The 17,366-nt window shown below is 33.9% G+C and overlaps 2 protein-coding genes across 5 annotated transcripts in view; one reads left to right on the top strand and one right to left on the bottom strand.

The window, feature by feature from the left end:
• The window catches only part of LOC143186418 (uncharacterized), a 58,901-nt gene extending 47,690 nt beyond the window's left edge, over nucleotides 1-11,211 (bottom strand). For all 4 annotated transcript variants that reach the window (XR_013003046.1, XM_076390091.1, XM_076390093.1 and 1 more), the window contains exon 1: nucleotides 11,070-11,211. The gene's annotated coding sequence lies outside the window, so the exon portion shown is untranslated. The remainder of the gene's footprint in view (nucleotides 1-11,069) is intronic.
• A 2,975-nt stretch (nucleotides 11,212-14,186) lies between these two features.
• LOC143186512 (uncharacterized) lies at nucleotides 14,187-14,624 on the top strand. The gene has a single exon (XM_076390194.1). It carries the CDS (start codon nucleotides 14,194-14,196, stop codon nucleotides 14,605-14,607), a length of 414 nt encoding a protein of 137 aa, XP_076246309.1. The 5' UTR covers nucleotides 14,187-14,193; the 3' UTR covers nucleotides 14,608-14,624.
• Nucleotides 14,625-17,366: the final 2,742 nt, after the last annotated feature.

The following is a 17,366-nucleotide window of genomic DNA, read 5'->3' as shown; positions in this document are numbered from 1 at the left end:
AGATTATTAAAAGAATTGGCTCTGATTTATTTAAAATAAAAAACATAGAATGTGAAGATAATGTGTGCGTTGTTCAAAAAAATATGCTTAAAAAGGTTAGAATTAATCAATAAAACGTTTTTGTATTATGTTATTATTTTTGTTTAAAATTTACTTATGATAACATCTCGCACATAGTTTTATTACTCACAAATTATATTTTATTTTAGGTATAAAAGATTTTTCGCATATCATTATCAAATACTTCTCAAATAAAAGACCCAAATTTAACAAAAAACTTTTTGTGTGTGAATAGAGTGGACGAATTGTTTTACAGAAATAAACTTTATTTATGTGAACAATATTTTATAAAATGTATATAGATGTAGAAAGGTTAGACCCATAAAGGAATATTTTGTACTTATGTACTAAACAAATAACGTATTGTTTTAAAATTTTAAATTTTATATTTTTTTTTGGTGCGCTATGTGGATGGGTTGATTTTTTTGGTGCGCTATATGGATGGGTTGATTTTTTAACTGGATTTTATCGTTGCATTATATGGATGGGTGAATTTAAGGTGTATTTTTATGGTGCGCTATATGGATGGGTGCGTTATATGAATACGACATTTATTAATGTACTATGAAGAAATAGATGATTTTAAAACGTTAAGCGTTACGCCTGTTTTGTCTGTCTTTCCGTCTGATCCGCGAGATAAGACTCCGTCGAAATCTGATTTCGGCCAAGGATCTGTGTAGGTTACGACAAAGCAGTATAAATATTTTAGAAATGTTTTTTAAACACATTAAATGCCGCATCAGCCACCGATGCCTGTCGCGGTCCGAATAAAAAGTTTAGTGTCAATCACGTTCGAAATTTCTATGAGTTCCGCAAAACATGGTTTCGCGGCTTACGCCGCCGTACAGTGCAACCACTCTCGTGGAAAACTACCTCGTCCCACGAATGTATAACTACGGCCAGCTCCTCCGTACCGAAAGGGTTAAATACTTGTGCATATACGCAGCCCACGTAGGGAAGTACATTTACAAATCACGCTCAGATTTAAATCGTTGCCATGCACCTTTTACTCATTCTAAAACATTAATTTTAGTTACAAATAATAATTATTTTAACATCAAGAATAATACACACATGCATATGTACGAAGTTTATATAGTGTTAGCAAAAGAAAAGAACAGAGAGAAGAGCACCTAGAACACCTCCGATATGAACAGTGCCGCACCTCAAGAGCCTAACGCATCGACGGAAGGAGAGAAGTAGAGGGGCAAGGTAGTGATAAAAGTGCCTACGGCAGCGGAGTGGAAACTTTTTGGGTCTTGAGCACCAGAAGCAACGGACCGTGAGAGTGGCGCGACAAGTAGTGTCTTTGGGATACAATTAAGAGCGTTTTGTTTGAGTAATAATTAAAAATAGTTACTACACATAACTTATACAAGGTGTAACAGATAATATAGCCTTCCAAATTTTATGGTGTGATAGGAGATCCAAATTGAAGCGTAAAATATACTATAACATAGTGTTCAATTTGCCTTAATTTTGCAATAGTAATACCTTAAAATAACATACCATTATGCCAAACTAACAATCAGAGAATTCTGCAATTTTACAAATGCATTTAGAGGTAGAGGTAGAGTAAAATGTTTTTATGCACTTTGTTGTATCTGTTACGGTTTACTTTCAAAAAGCTTTAAAAATCTGAAATGTCTGTCGAAAATAAATCGTGAATTTAAAAAATAGAAAAAGATCTTGCTAAGACGAAACAATTTCTACCGTTTTAACTCGAAAATCAGATCGCGAGATTACAAAATCACAGCAAGAAAATGATCTTAAAGTATGCGATCTTGTGGTTTTGAACAAAAGAAACCTGTAGTAAAATCTCATCTGGTTCTGGTGAGACTTCGCGCCCGAAAAAATTCGAGGATGTAAGCGATACTCTAACTAACAGGTTGGATCGCCAACCTTCGTGAAAAGCACATTTGCCGATCCAACAATTAAAAGACTAGTGTAGGTCGAATGTGATCCAATCTGCTAGAGTATCCTAATTCTGTATTTTCCTGTCGCACGTGTGCTCTGGCAGTGCCGAACAAAATATATGGCTCGTCCCTATATTTCGCTGTACCGTGCCGAGGATGAAAGGCAAAAAAATAGTATGTATACCAGCCCCGTAAAAGAGCTGCGGATAGTCCCGATGTGCAGCTGTTTTACGAGATAATACTGTACGTACAAAATGGTCAATGGATCTATTTCACTTCGGTATATAGCTATAACATTTTCACGTACGTCATATTTTAATAAATACCTTGTAATTGCAAAGAAAAATGTTTTGTAATTTGTTTTAAGATTTGAATTTTGTAATCTTAAGCTATGCATTTGAAAAGATATCCGTTAATTTTTGCAGAATTTTTTGCATATTAATAATATGTGAGAACCACACTAAACTTGAAAAACCCAGTGTGTCGTGTGACAGTTCGAGAAAACAGTATCATTTCAGGGTTAGTAGTCACTCTGGTCGCAAAATTTTTATCGATTTCATGGTATTACAGGTATCTATACTTCGTTCACTGGGAGAACGCAGTTGTCGGTTGACGAGTTTTCATACCCTTTACGCAGTTCACGCCTACGCTCATTAGTTATTGGCTCTGTCACTCCCGAGCACATCCCTACCCATGAACCCCTTGTTGGGCCCTTGAAGGTCCTACCATTTCTAAAGAAAGTCACTTCCTCAAGTGTTAGCGCATAAACGGTGTGAAAGAAATTTTGAGCAAGCAAACGATATTCTTTTAGATTTTAGTTTTCTCCGAAAGTATTAATGCGGCTCTGTTAGCAAATAAAAATCTTCTTGAATATCGTCTCTGTCGACCGAAAACATACTGGTACTAGTCAGAATTCTTACTGCGTTGCAATACCATAAACGACCCTAGATTTCCCGTGTCATAAACTACCTGGTCGCATCGAACATTTTGTAGGAAATCTAGGAAACAGTTCTACCGTTGCTGTTTCTTTATAATCAAATAAGCTGTGGATTCTTATACATTCATATCTCAATAAATATTGTTTCTTAATAGATAGAAACATTTGTTTCATTTGGACACTAGGTATACAGAGTAGAAAGAAGCAAGGCGTGTCCTTTTAGGCTCTTGAATCCTTCACCAATCTCAATGGAAAAGTCAGTCGGGGCAATGGAAGCCATCTGCGTGAAACGACTGCATTCTCTCAGTGAACGCAGTATAGTCACAAGATAAGTCCTTCATTTCTTAGCATTTACTTTTCAAATAGGTAGATCAACTGTGGGAATGATTGTATTTGAAACACGCAACGTCATGTTACAATGAAACATTTAAGAAATAGTATTAATGACTTTTACAATCAGTGAAAATTTCCCAGCTATTTTAGGTGTATTGACGGAAAATATTGTCAAACTAGACGTCCGTCAAACTCCGTTCTTCACTATTTCAATTATCTGTAATATCGTTCTATCGTACTGCAAGAAGTTGCAGACGTTCAAGAAAAATGTATAACAATTGAAGTTAGTGCTAGGGTAGAGGTAAACAAAATGATGAAAATACTTTTATCGAATCAACTCTTTTCATCTGTGGAAATTGGAAAAATGTAAAGTACTATCCTGTCAAGCTACTACCCTCTGCCTGATTGTAACATTGTCCTTCTAAATGTTGCAATTTAAAATGAAGTATACTCCTTAAAAAAATATCTTTGGTGGCCACATCCACGAAGAACACTAATTTTGCAAAGAGGAAACTTTAATAAACGGCTCTCCAGAACAAGAAAATGTATTGAATGTGCATTTGGTGCTTCTTATGGTAAAATGACGTTTTCCGACAAAAAGTGTAGTAATCTTGCCACATAAAACAGTCATTTTTATTAAATGTCCTCTTATCCTACACAATTTTTTCCGAGAAAGAGGTGCAGATGATGAGTTAGACTACCTTCAAATGACAAAGCAGTTAAGTGAAAGAAAGAGTAAGAATGATACTTCTATGGAAGATGAAAGCAAACGCATTATTTGATTCAGTAGGCCAGCATCCAAGATCAGAAACGATTTTACCAATTATTTCTATGATTTTAAATATTAAGTTTTCCATAGAAGCATTAAAAGCAATATGAGCAAGAGCGTGCGTAGGATAAAGAGTGTGAAAGTCGTTACATATAAAAACAGAGTGCACAGATATGCACAGTATTCACTTACATTTATATTCTCACGGTCCAAACAGTGTAAAAAAGCGTAAACAAGTAAGCCAAACGAAAAGTCGACGTTCAGGCCCAACGAAAGGCTAACGTTTAAGCGAGACCGGCCGCGGTCCGAATAGCGCAAACAAGATAAGCCAAACGAAAAGTCAACGTTAAGCAAGCAATAAGAAAAGATATAAAAAAGAAGCGGGCAGTAGTAAGAAGTCAGCGACCAGTGAGTCAACCTTTGTAGTATTCGTGGCGAGATCAAAGACCAGGACAAAATAAATAAAGGTTCGATACTCCTTTTGAGTCTTCGTGTGTAACAATATAAATATACTAGTTATACTGTGTTTCTATCGGAAACCCGAAAGTTGTTATTTAAACCACCAACACTAAAAATACAAGAGTAAAACATATATTATTTTACTTATAGAATTACGTCTTCCTACTTCTTCCCATATTTTATCTGTGACAGTCTTATTTTCGTAATCTCAAGTGAATTGTACAGGGTGTAAAAAAAGTAATGGTCACGGCTTCTAGGTGTGAAAGTAGACCTCTGGATCGGTGGACATTTGAAAAAAAAGTTGCCGCAAAATTGTTTATAACAATGAAAAAAATTGTTAAAGTTTTTTATTGAATAAATGTGTTCTATGTGTCGAGTAGAAAAAAAGTCTAAAAGGAACTGTGGTCCGGAAATGCACCGTTTAGGCGCTATAAAATTGTTAACACATACGCAGGAATGAGCGTGCGAGGCACCACTCACGCAGAACCTAGCGCGCGGCTGACGCACACGGACACGTATGGACCGGCCGCGCAGTCCACTGGTGTGCGCCACACATCGTTCTACACCAGCACGTTATGCGTAAGAGAAAAACAGACGTTTTCGCTAATTTCTTGCTACGCATTCCCGTGACCCCGGCACACGCATATTCACTATATATTCGTTTCTTTAATCCTTTAAAATGTTTAAAACAACAAAGACGAAATGGTCATAAATTTATTGATACACGGAACAGCTGAAATACGTCAATCTTTGGCCAGTGAATGTGTGCTTCCAAATACTCCTTATCGTTTCGTGTAAGAAACAAACGCTAATAATTCTTCAACACGTAATACCACTAATTGAGAATACTTATATTTATTACTTATATATAGTTTTACTTACACTTATTATTATGTAGTAATGTTAGTATCTTTTAATAGAAATGCATTAATTAGTATATATTATATGAATCTATAACAGTATGTAACGACATATAACAATATTGCGTGTATTCATAGAGTCTGTATTTTCATTAATAATTGAACCGTGTTTTGCATTGATGCGTTAACCTACAAATAACTCGTTCTGGCAAATTGAGCATTTTTTACTAAAATAATCTACTCTAGCAATTTTTTAGTATAATTACTAATATAATTAATTTAAATAATTGTTTACATGTAAGGATATAGTAGTTTACAAACAAAATATAACATAGTTCATTTAAAACATGAGACTTAATTATCTAAGTATCATTAAAAAAATTTGAGAAGAATAATATATATTACATATATCATATACTATACGTATATTATTGATATTTGCCTATTTGAAATTGCTAATAATTTAAAGCACAATATAAAACAATTACAGATTGTAATTGTACTGAAAATTACATATAGAACATAAGTGCAAAACGGTTGTTTAATAACCATTATTCAATAAGACAACTCGTAAAAGTAATTTTAAGCTTCAGAAATTCACAAAATTCTTAAGTAAGTATTTATTAGTAAATATATCATTAATTACGTTCTTTTCAATAATACTGTTATATATCATTAATTACGTCCTCCACAATTTCTTAAATATTCTCTATATATTTCACGAGCTTCTACATAATTACGATTCGCTTCGTCAATAGCACGTATTAATGCAAATACAGACTCTATGAATACACGCAATATTGTTATATATCGTTACATACCGTTATAGATTCATATAATATGTACTAATTAATACATTTCTAACTATTAAAAGATACTAACATTACTACATAGTAATAAATATAAGTGTTCTCAATTAGTGGTATTACATGTTGAAGGATCATTAGCGTTTGTTGCTTACACGAAACGATAAGGAGCAATTGAAAGATTGACGTATTTCAGCTGCTCCGTGTATCGATATATTCATGCCCATTTCGTCTTTGTTGTCTTAAAGGATTAAAGAAACGAATATGCGTGAATGTGCGTGTGTCGGGGTCACGGGAATGCGTAGCAAGAAATTAGCGAAAACGTCTGTTTTTCTCTTACGCATAACGTGCTGGTGTAGAACAATGCAGGCGCACACCAGTGGACTGCTCGGCTGGTCCACACGTCTTTGTGTGCGTTAGCCGCGCGCTAGACTCTGTGTGAGTGGCGCCTGCCACGCTCATTCCTGCGTATATGTTAACAATTTTATAGCGCCTAAACAGTGCATTTCCGGACCACGGTTCCTTTTAGACCTTTTTTCTACTCGACACATAGAACACATTTATTCAATAAAAAACTTTAACAATTTTTTTCATTGTTATAAACAATTTTGCGACAACTTTTTTTTTCAAATGTCCACCGATCCAGAGGTCTACTTTCACCCCTAGAAGCCGTGACCATTACTTTTCTAACACCCTGTACAATGTAACAATAACACTCCTTGGTTAGAGGGCCAAATTTTTTAACAAGAAATTGATCAAATCTTATTTATTTGTTATTCAACATAGTTCTTATACTATATAAACATGAAATGTTTAAAACAAAAATTTAAATATTTTTATAAAAAAATGAAAATTCTGAACATGTCTTATGATTGTTTTAATTTTGCATTATATAATGTTTTGTACATATATAACACAATTGTTGTACATAAGATTTATAGTTGCAAAAATCTGAATAATACGTAACATCATGCAAAACAATACATGATATAATACAAAATGATACTTACATAATGGTATATGAAATAATACAGAATAATATGTCAAATGCTAGAAAGTAAGGTACAAAGCATATTGAACTTTGTATTATACAAAGAAAGTGCAATAATAATACAGAAAAATACTAATAATAATAAATTTCCACAATAAAGTAGTTAAAGTTCGCCTAAGAATCAGTATCGTCACTATGTTTGTGAACAGGCACGTCTAGAGCGGCCCACGAACGGTCCGTTAGTTTCAACTTTATTAATAAAGTAGCAAAAAGTAGCAACTAATTTTCGCATAAATCGAAACGGCGAACATTAAATTATAAGTTAACGGTAAAATTTTAACGGTCACTTTTAACACATTTAATAAAGACTAAAATATCTACACAAAACAAGGGGTATTTTTTAGTCCGTATACTTGGAAAGAAAATTAATTTTTGAACATTTTTATTCTGTAAAAAAAGGTTGTACCCTCCGCTATAGAACCTACAAAGTTTAAAGTAATCCAATATCATTATCATAGTTTATTAGGAAAAGTACATTGCTACACGGCACTTTTGAAGTCGATACTAGTTTCAGTAACTAAATGACACCAAAAATTTAACAGTCGCATTTTCGATCTTTTTGCAATCAGATAGCCACTTTTGTACACTGAGGGGCGTGGTTCGTAAAGGCGAAAACTGGAGCACAAAGATGCGACTCGCGAGGGCAATTACATATCTGATTGCTACGACAGATAATCATGTTCTACTACTTGATCGGCATGACCGATGGATGGGCGCGCGGTCTAGGGGGTCGTGCAACGCTCGAAACGGTTCATTCAAACGTCGAAAAATTTAAACAAATCAAGCGCTACGACGACCTCCGCCGCATGCACACAATACAAATACGGTAACACCAGTTGGAGTTTTTTGCATCATAGAATATCATCTGCCATTACAGAAATTCATATATAATTGATATATCGTTTCGAAGTCATATCAAGTGACTATAAAAACAACACAAAAATTTGCATTATATGCTATAGCTATAACAGAAATGTACATTAAACTTTATCCGCGGATGACAACTGCATTACAGAACAACTACAATGAATAAAACTTTTATTCACGAACCAATTATAATCGAAAGTGTTATTTTGCGTATTGGGCAATTTTCAAAAGTGGCAACGGAAGCCAGAAACAAACACTTTCATTTGTACAGAAAGAACTATGCACGAAGGTCATTTAAAATTCATGTCCTTAACTGATTTCTACTGACGTCAGATCTTTTACTGTTAAGCATTACATAAACTGCCAGGAAAAAACATTACTATTTTTAAAATAAAATATAGAATTGACTGTGGCTGAATAGAAATATCCTAGAGCAAGAACAAGAACAAATATTCTCGGAAGAAAAGTGTTAAGAAATACCTTTTGAAGAAAATTTGGGTTATCGAAGGTATTATCCTATTAAACACTATTCTCCTCTATGTTTATTATATGTTCTTCGTCAAAATAAAATAATACCTAGAATCAATATGATTTAGCAAATGAGTAGAGAAACCACGAGAAGTACTACCGACATCAAACAAAACAAATAAAAAGAAGAAAGATTTGGCATGACCGATGCCATAAATCGGTACGTAAAGAAATGAAATCTTCAGAAAACAGTCTTTTTCTTGTTACAGTACCTCGAGTTATGAATCAAAAATTGTTGATACAGTCATGTTCCTTGCTCAAATTCTAGCCTTGTATCGTTATAAAAGAATTACGAATTCGTCTGATGAAAGTCAAGCCAAATGTTGTAAGTCACATTATCTACTTTCAATAAAGTCGATTGTAAATTTTTCAAATACATTTTTTATATAATTTTATTAATTATAATCTGAATTACATCGTATTTAATATCTGATATCATTTCTACCAGGAAAATAGAACGAATTATGGTACTACTATTTTTTAAATGATTAATATGTTAGCAGTAATGTATTTTTATAAAAAGTTTAAAAAGTACAACCGGACAATATTCGGTTTTTAACATATGCATAATAGGGCCTTGGAGTACATGTAGCCCAAAGAGTGAATGAGTCTAATCATTTAGGCAACAACTGATGATCATTTTCGATTTTCCACAATTTTCAGTTATTGAGTGTCAATGTCGAATTGATAAAGAACAGCAACTTTGTTTCTAAAAAGTCTAACCTCTGATGAGGGAAGGCGAGGATGCTTTTTTTTAACAGGCCTGGGTTAAACCATATAATATTTACCCCAGAGGAGCCGATCGCTAATGCATTATAGAAATTTAGTAAAATTTTCTAGCAAGTGTTGTATTATTTACAAGCATTGAACATTTATTTGTAAAGGATTCCATATTCGAAGTAAATCAAATTTAAACAGAAAAATGGTTTTCCTTTTTTAAGTTTGATTTTACATATATAGGATGTATAAGTTAGAAATTACTTTAAACATTGATTATCACCTATTTTTGTCACCTATTGAGAAATTACACAGCAGAGTGAAATAAAAATCTCCTACGTCATTATATTTTGATCTACGAACTTATGAAACTCTCTATAAATGTTTTAACATATATCCTCAATAGCATACATAATTTAAAGTACAATTAAAAATCATTTGAGTAGCGCATTATTGAGCTCTACACGTTTTTATCCAAAGTTGTAGCAATTTATTAAAATTATCCGTATGAATATCTAGCGTATGGTGTAACATGTACATTTCTGCACTTATGAATAGATTAATGATTGAAATCATTTGAGTGTATATGAAAGAAATGCGTAAGATATTCGACTACAGGTGAGAAAAGAGATTGAGAGTTATTTTAGATGTCAAAATAAGACAAGCATCAAGAATAACGAATTGTCGGCAGAACTTTTTTTTTGTTAACAATAAGCATTTAAATATTGATTAAATCTATCAGAAATTCGAAAAATCGTATCAGTGCAAAGCTCGTGACGAGGGTCAGAATATATATATGTAGATAGCAGTGATTATAAGAGTCATTGCACTGGGCGAGAACTACAGAGTTTTACCATACTTGTGTGAAGCGAGAGCCCTTATACATTAGTGGTTTCAGTAGTCACTATTTTCTTGATACGCTTTGAATTAAGAAACTAAAACTCAAACGTAATTTAATTGTTTTTGCCGCCATACTTTCACTTTTTGACGCCTTACTTTCTGGAATCACCCTCTAAAATTTCCTCTACATGTGTTCTAACACACCGTATAAATCTGTACTAAAATTCTAAAAATGAAAACGATGTAAATTGTACATTATTAAATAATTTCCATATTTTTATTTACTTTTATAATGGCAATTATTTACATGCACAATGTATTTGTATAATAAATATTCCAAACAGAGATATCTTACCAAAATTGAAAAATGATTTAATACTTATAGTTACACTCTTGTAAAAGACTTAGAATAGATATAAAACTGTTATTGAAAAATTATTTTGCAATTAACACGTAAAGCCATTTTAGATAGCATTGAAGTTCTTTTTAAATTCTTGTACAAAAGTTTAAATTACTATTGACAAAAACTTACTACAATCACAATTTTAGAACACACATAATTTTTATGAATCACTTAGTGTAATTAGTATGATTTCAAGCTTTTATATCCGGTATATAATTTTACTGTTAGTGTGCATTGAAAAGCTTCGTACATAATCACCTGATTGATGCGATTTCACTTAATTTTTTCAATTATACATATCTTATTACGATAAATATTTTACAAACTACACCAGTGTTGTATAAATGAAGAGGACACATAAAAATATATAGTAGAATTATAAACAAATAATTTGTCTTTTTAACTAATCTTCCAACGTAACTTAAATAGCTATAACGTCATAATACATGCATACACAAGAAGGAAGGAAGAAATTCTGAATATATTCCGTAAATAATTTATCTTATTAAAAAACTAGACAAACCTTTGTGAACTTTAATCTCTGTAATACAATCAGCCAATCATTCGCACTACTTATCCAATCGACTTCAATATATGAATGACCGTTGACAGAAAGTCATTATTTTTACTAAACTTTCACATTTTAGTAGATGCAAGTACATAAATTGCCGGTATGAAAGTCGGAGAGGCAAAAGAACGTGTACTCAAGAGAACAGATACTGAAACAGCGCAAGTGCGAAGTTGGAAGCAGCGATAGCGCATGTTCCGCTCTATGGATCGAATCAGACAGAAAATAAACGTAAAATGTGGTTTAGAATACTACTTTAATATTATTAAAACTGTTTTCATACTTGATTAATGGAACTATCGGATCGTATGGTGATTACTGATGAAATAATTAATTTTACAATATACTTTCATTAAAAAAGGATGATTATTTGATTATTGCAGAAAACAACGAAACGTCAAATATACATTATGATATAATAATATACTATATGAATTATATAAGTTAAGATGAAAATATTTTTACATTAGTTTAATTTCTCCAATAAATATCAATCTAATCAACTCCATTAACACATTTCTTACCGTCTGTATCATTTTCGGTACGTGCTGTACCTTATTTTCAAGCCGATTGATATTATAAAATACAAGAAAATAATTATTGGCAGCACTATTATAGGCTTTAGAATCATATTTGCAGCATTTTTTAAGTAGTGGAAGTATCGATAAACGGTGGTGTACCAATGAGTTTTTTGTTTAGAGGCTGACCTGGAAGGCCTAACAGATGTACTTTTTCAGTTAGATATTGCAATTTGTTATTGCATTACTTATTATAAATAAAAGATTAAAAAGTTAGTTACTGAAATTGTAAGAATTACAAGAAAATGAGTAACTAGATTTTCTGACATGTGACCTGATAAACTATATTTATCTGTCCATATTTTTCATAAAGTATACTGCTGTATTAGATTCTGAAAGATAAATTTTAAATGACAATACATATCATCTGTCTCTGTTACGTCCCAGCCACGCTGCCGGGGTTAAATGACAGTATAATATCTAAGGTTTAGATTACTATTGCCTTCCTCGGGATCGTCGGAGTATTCGTGATTAGAAATTAGTTGGACTGGTCGTCACTTAAATACATGCGTATAAGGGTACAGGTAGTTTATTTAATTATATCTCTTTTCGGAAATAATGCAGATACATTATTAAATTATACCTCTTTTCGGAGATACAAAATCTAGTTTAGTTAGATGATATCTCTTTCCTGAGATACAAAATATAGTTTACAATAGTTGACAATGTTTGGTTATCTTAAAACCAGCTTACGAGAGAGAAGGACCCTAATGACTCGGCGTTAGGAGACTCACAAAGATGTCTCTTCTTCCCGTTCCACAGTTTTCATGACGCGTGGAGCATTAACTAATATGCGTGCACTGACAGGCTTAGTACTCGATACTTGAGTTCAAAAGACAACCAAAGACAAAAATTACAACAATTTATAAAGGATTTGATTGGACTTTGTCTGAATGGTGCGGTCGAATGTCCTGTCGCAATTAATGCTTACCTTTGCGGGATTTATGGTGCGTGTTCTGTAATCCCGAAGCTATCATTTATTATTTTGGTTAATTTGGAAAACGATAGTTTCGGTGTCCTCAAGTAACATACTAGTGAAGGTATAGTCTAGTGTTCTCGTAAACACTAGAGTAAGTACTTTCTCGTAAACTACCTATTCTATAAAACGCGAAATAGATACTAGGTCAGTCATCAACACACATTTGACACCTGCACAGTAAGTGAATTGCTGATTCTGCCAAAATACCAGGTTACAGGGACACTCGAATTGGAAACATCACTCGTTTAAGACGTCGTAATTAACCGGTATATAACAATCCCAAGCTAACGATATTGTATACTTTCTCCTATGAATTTTGTTCTGCGTTATTTTAATCTTTGTTATCGCCCGCATATCCATATGCAAAAGCGGCTTCTGTTAAATTGATTAAATTGTTAACATGTTCAAAAGTTTGATCAAAAGACTTCACAGATAAGACCTCACAAAATCTTAACATTTTTAGTTACAAAGTCCTGAAGTGGTCAACACTGTGTGCCATTTTCGCTGCTGATCACACGTTGACGCGTAATGAGGGACTATCTGCATGTGCCTTTCATGCGTGACGCATCTGTGTTCAATTAACAGCGAATGGGATAGCTGGCACTTTTGAGATGTGTATCGTTTGAGATCGACAGCGAACTTGATTATATAATTTGTGTTTTCAAGATAAATAAATGAGGTCCCATGAAAATCACCGACAGGAACTTCCCCGACACGGTTTTCACCGACAAGATTTCACCAACTCCAGATTTGACCGACAATAACTTTCGCCAACAACGCCTTTAACCGAAAACGATTTTGATCGACAACGATTTTGACTGACAGTGACTTTAACTGACGACAGTATTATCCGATAATAACATTGTCTGACAACAACATTAGCTGGCTGCGTATTTCTCCTATGTACATTGTCTGAGTTAGCGTATTGTTGACATCTAAATCGCATCCTACATGTTCGTTAGAATATGTATCTGCAGAGGAACGTATTCAATAAATACTCAGAAATCCAGGGAGAGTAAACTCTTATGTACGACTTTGGACACTCGTTCTTACACATTCTAAGGAGTTATCTCAGATGACACCATGATCGCAGCACATCACGTGACTGGACGTCACTGATGTTCAACTTTTGGCGCTACTATTACCGCCAAAACTGCGTACCACATATCAATAGCGTGTGCCTTGATTGCGGATTGCGAAGAGGATTATAAAAAACTTGTACATTGTTTTATTAATAACAGAATTGTGTTGAAAATTTGATTAATAAATTGAGCGACACACAGTGAACTTATTTTTGAGCTTATGTTTCAAATTTTTGTGCATAAATTATAAAATTTTGTAAAGTTTGTTTTAGGATAGTAGGATAGTGAGCTGCAGAGGAGTGCAGCATCAAGTAGAAGAAGTGTAAACCAGTGAATAAAGACATATATGTGCATAAAACACATAAGTGCAGACAGTTTATACAAACAATTAGTGTGAACGTGTGAAAAAACATTAGCGTGAATTTGGACATCAGAACAAAATGGTGAGAGCGTCTGCAGTTCCACAGTGTTCATCGGGGGTGACTATCCTAGCGTACCACTCTCCCAAAGACGTCGTACTATCAGAGTCTTGGGTTAATCAAATTCAGTGTCCTGTACTACTTAAACTGACAAGCACTGAAAGGCGCAGATACAGGGTGTGTTACAGACACTTTGAAGAAACCTTATTTCTGCGTTCCACCCAACGAAGAAGATTAAGACATGATGCTATTCCAACTTTGCATTTGCCAGTGCAGAGTCAGAACAAAGAATATGCATCTGAAAATATAGAAACAGAAGTATATTCAGCTTCTGCTACAACAGTAGTAGAAAATCAAAACAACAATGAACAGAAGAGTGTCATACACAATTGCAGTGAAGAAATAATTCAAACAATTTGTGAAGAAACATTGTGAGATATTAATGAACACAATGAAGCTGATCCAAGTAGTTTAATAATATCAGGACAGTTAGAATAGTGTTCAACATCACAGAAGAGCCACAGAAATACACTACTGCAGAACAACATAGAACAGTGTCAATTGACCCCAAAAGCAGCTAGATTGTACAAAGTTGCTAAAACATTGATGAAACGCAACCGTTATGCACACAAGAAGAGAGAAGATTTAAAGGCACGACTGAAACGAGCAATGGTGTTATCAGAATCTAATCTGGTACATAGATTCCAAAATCTATCCACCACGCAGAGGATGTTTATCGAAATGCAGTTATGTACATCCAGATCCATGCCACAAGCAAGTAAAATTGTAGATGTAGCTACATACCAGTAGCTATCCAGCATTTTCAGACAGTCACAACAAATTGTACCACTGTTACTACTACCACTGTCCACGTGGGAGGCAACACGATGCAGCCGGTAAGAAAAGTAATGTTCACAATTTTAATATTTTTTCGCACGCTGCTCCACATGCATGAAGTGCCTGAAGATGTGCTCCAGTAATGATGAACCTAGTCACCCTACTTGCCTGAAAGAACGATGCTGTCTTGTGGTTTCTACTTATAATTATCCTACTTATTTTTTCTATTTACTTTTTATAGTTTCATAGTTATGTTTTTATTTAATTGCAACCATATGCCTCTAACTGGTTTTGTGTTTGGGTATGGCTATATAACTATATTTGACTTATAACTATTTATTACTGCTGTGTAATATATGCTGTATTTTCATTGTATTATTTTATTGTAATTTGTTTATAACTTTATGAAATATGTTTTCAGGGAAGACGCTACACAATAAACGAGAAAATATTGACCTTAGCATTTCTGAAGTAGTCTTCTAAATCGTACAGGCTCCTGAGGATGCTATGCAATCTACCAAGTGCAACCACGTTAAAGAAGATGCTAAGAAAAATTCCAATCATGACTAGAATACCACAAGCTGTGATGAAACATCTACGTGGTCAAGCGGATACCATGGGTGCTCAAGAAAAGTTGTGTGTATTGATGTGGGACGAGATGTCATTGATGTCCCATGTTGACTACGACGTTAACGAAGACAAAATAATAGACTTCGAATACTGGGGCACAAGAAGAATTTCAAGATTTCCCGATCATGCCCTTGTCTTCATGTTAAGAGAACTACACAGTGGTTGGAAAATGCCCATTTCCTACAATTATTGCGACAGCCAAGCAAAAACACCACAATTAATATAGTGCATCAAGAATATAGTAAAAGCACTGAAAAAAACTGGGTTAGAAGTTGTTGCTACTGTATGTGATCAAGGATCGTCGAATGTTGCTGCCATCAACACATTACAGACAGACACACTGAGGAAAAAATGGAAACAAGGAGAAGAGCACCGTACGTATACATTATTAGGTTTTCCGTATAATTTAAAAAATGTAATATTGTGAATCAATGCAATCATTTTATGCTTATAGGTGATATAATTGAAGTAGATGGTATTCAATTGATACCATTTATAACGATAACATTGTTATGTTATAACATATACCATATATACCATAATAACTTATTAAATAAGGATCTGGAAATAAATGTGACACCAGGAAGAAAAGAATGTGAAAGGCAATTCGCATCATGGAGAATAATTGAACAGGCATATAATATGGATATCTCTGGCTACGTAGTACGCCCCATGATGAAGAGACTCACACACGAACATGTGGTACCTGAAAAAATTCCAAAAATGAAAGTGAAGTACGCATCTCAAGTGTTCAGCGAAACAGTGACGTCACATATAGGATTCCTTAGTCGCCACCAATGTAAATAAAAGTTATATTTTACTATATAAATAGTATGGACATTCTGTTATGCTTGAATACTGATAAAATATTTATTACTACAGGCGTTGTGGAAACAGACCATGGCTCATTAAAAATACCGAAGGAGGAAGGCCTCACGACAGCGGAAGTCCTTAAACTTTCTCAACAAATTATTTGACTCCGTTAATGGGCATAGTGCAGCCTCAGAAGCTCAACTGAGGATAGTCATTTCAGAAGCCAGTGCACACGAAGAATTTTGTCCACCCACTAACAAAAATGCCAGTGTCTGGATTACTATGTTTGAAGAATTGGATGAAGACTATCTCCGCATTTCAAATTCTATGGAGATTATTGAAGACACAGGGATTTGAAAATTTCAAGACAAGATTGATTAATCAAGATTCCTCGGAAAATTTTTTTGAATGCATACGATCTATTGGGCATTAGGACGAACATCCCACTCCGTACGACTTTCAGGTGACATATAAAATTATGCTCATTAATAATATTAACCCTCAGCCAAAGTGTTGGCTTCAATTGTGAAGATGTCTGCAGTGGACATTTTCTGTTTACATTGAAGAAGCTTTTAACAGGAGAAGAGGAAGAAGAAGAAGACATCCAATATGCAGTGTCCGAGGTAGTAATGAAAGAAATGAGTGCTGCGTCTCAAAGTACTGAAAATATAGCACAGGAAGAATATCAGGAAATTAATAACTGTGCAATTGTGAAGAAAATAATTTGTACTAGCCCACACAAAGAATGTCAGTTGTGCAAAGCATGTTTTTGCAGATTTAACGAAGATGCATCAATGCAAAATATTTTGAAAAAAAAATTGATATTATGCTGCACAAAATCATGCCTCATGTTTATTTCAGAAGCAAACTCCAAGAGTACATGGAGAACATGTTGCATGACAAAATAAAGTTTT

This window comes from Calliopsis andreniformis, unplaced genomic scaffold, assembly GCF_051401765.1.
Source record: "Calliopsis andreniformis isolate RMS-2024a unplaced genomic scaffold, iyCalAndr_principal scaffold0001, whole genome shotgun sequence".
NCBI lineage: Eukaryota > Metazoa > Arthropoda > Insecta > Hymenoptera > Andrenidae > Calliopsis > Calliopsis andreniformis.
This window is presented reverse-complemented; position numbering and strand designations above follow the sequence as displayed.

Coding starts and splice junctions, on each gene's coding strand:
- LOC143186512 (XM_076390194.1), top strand. CDS start 14,194: ATGGTGAGAGCGTCTGCAGTTCCACAGTGTTCATCGGGGGTGACTATC.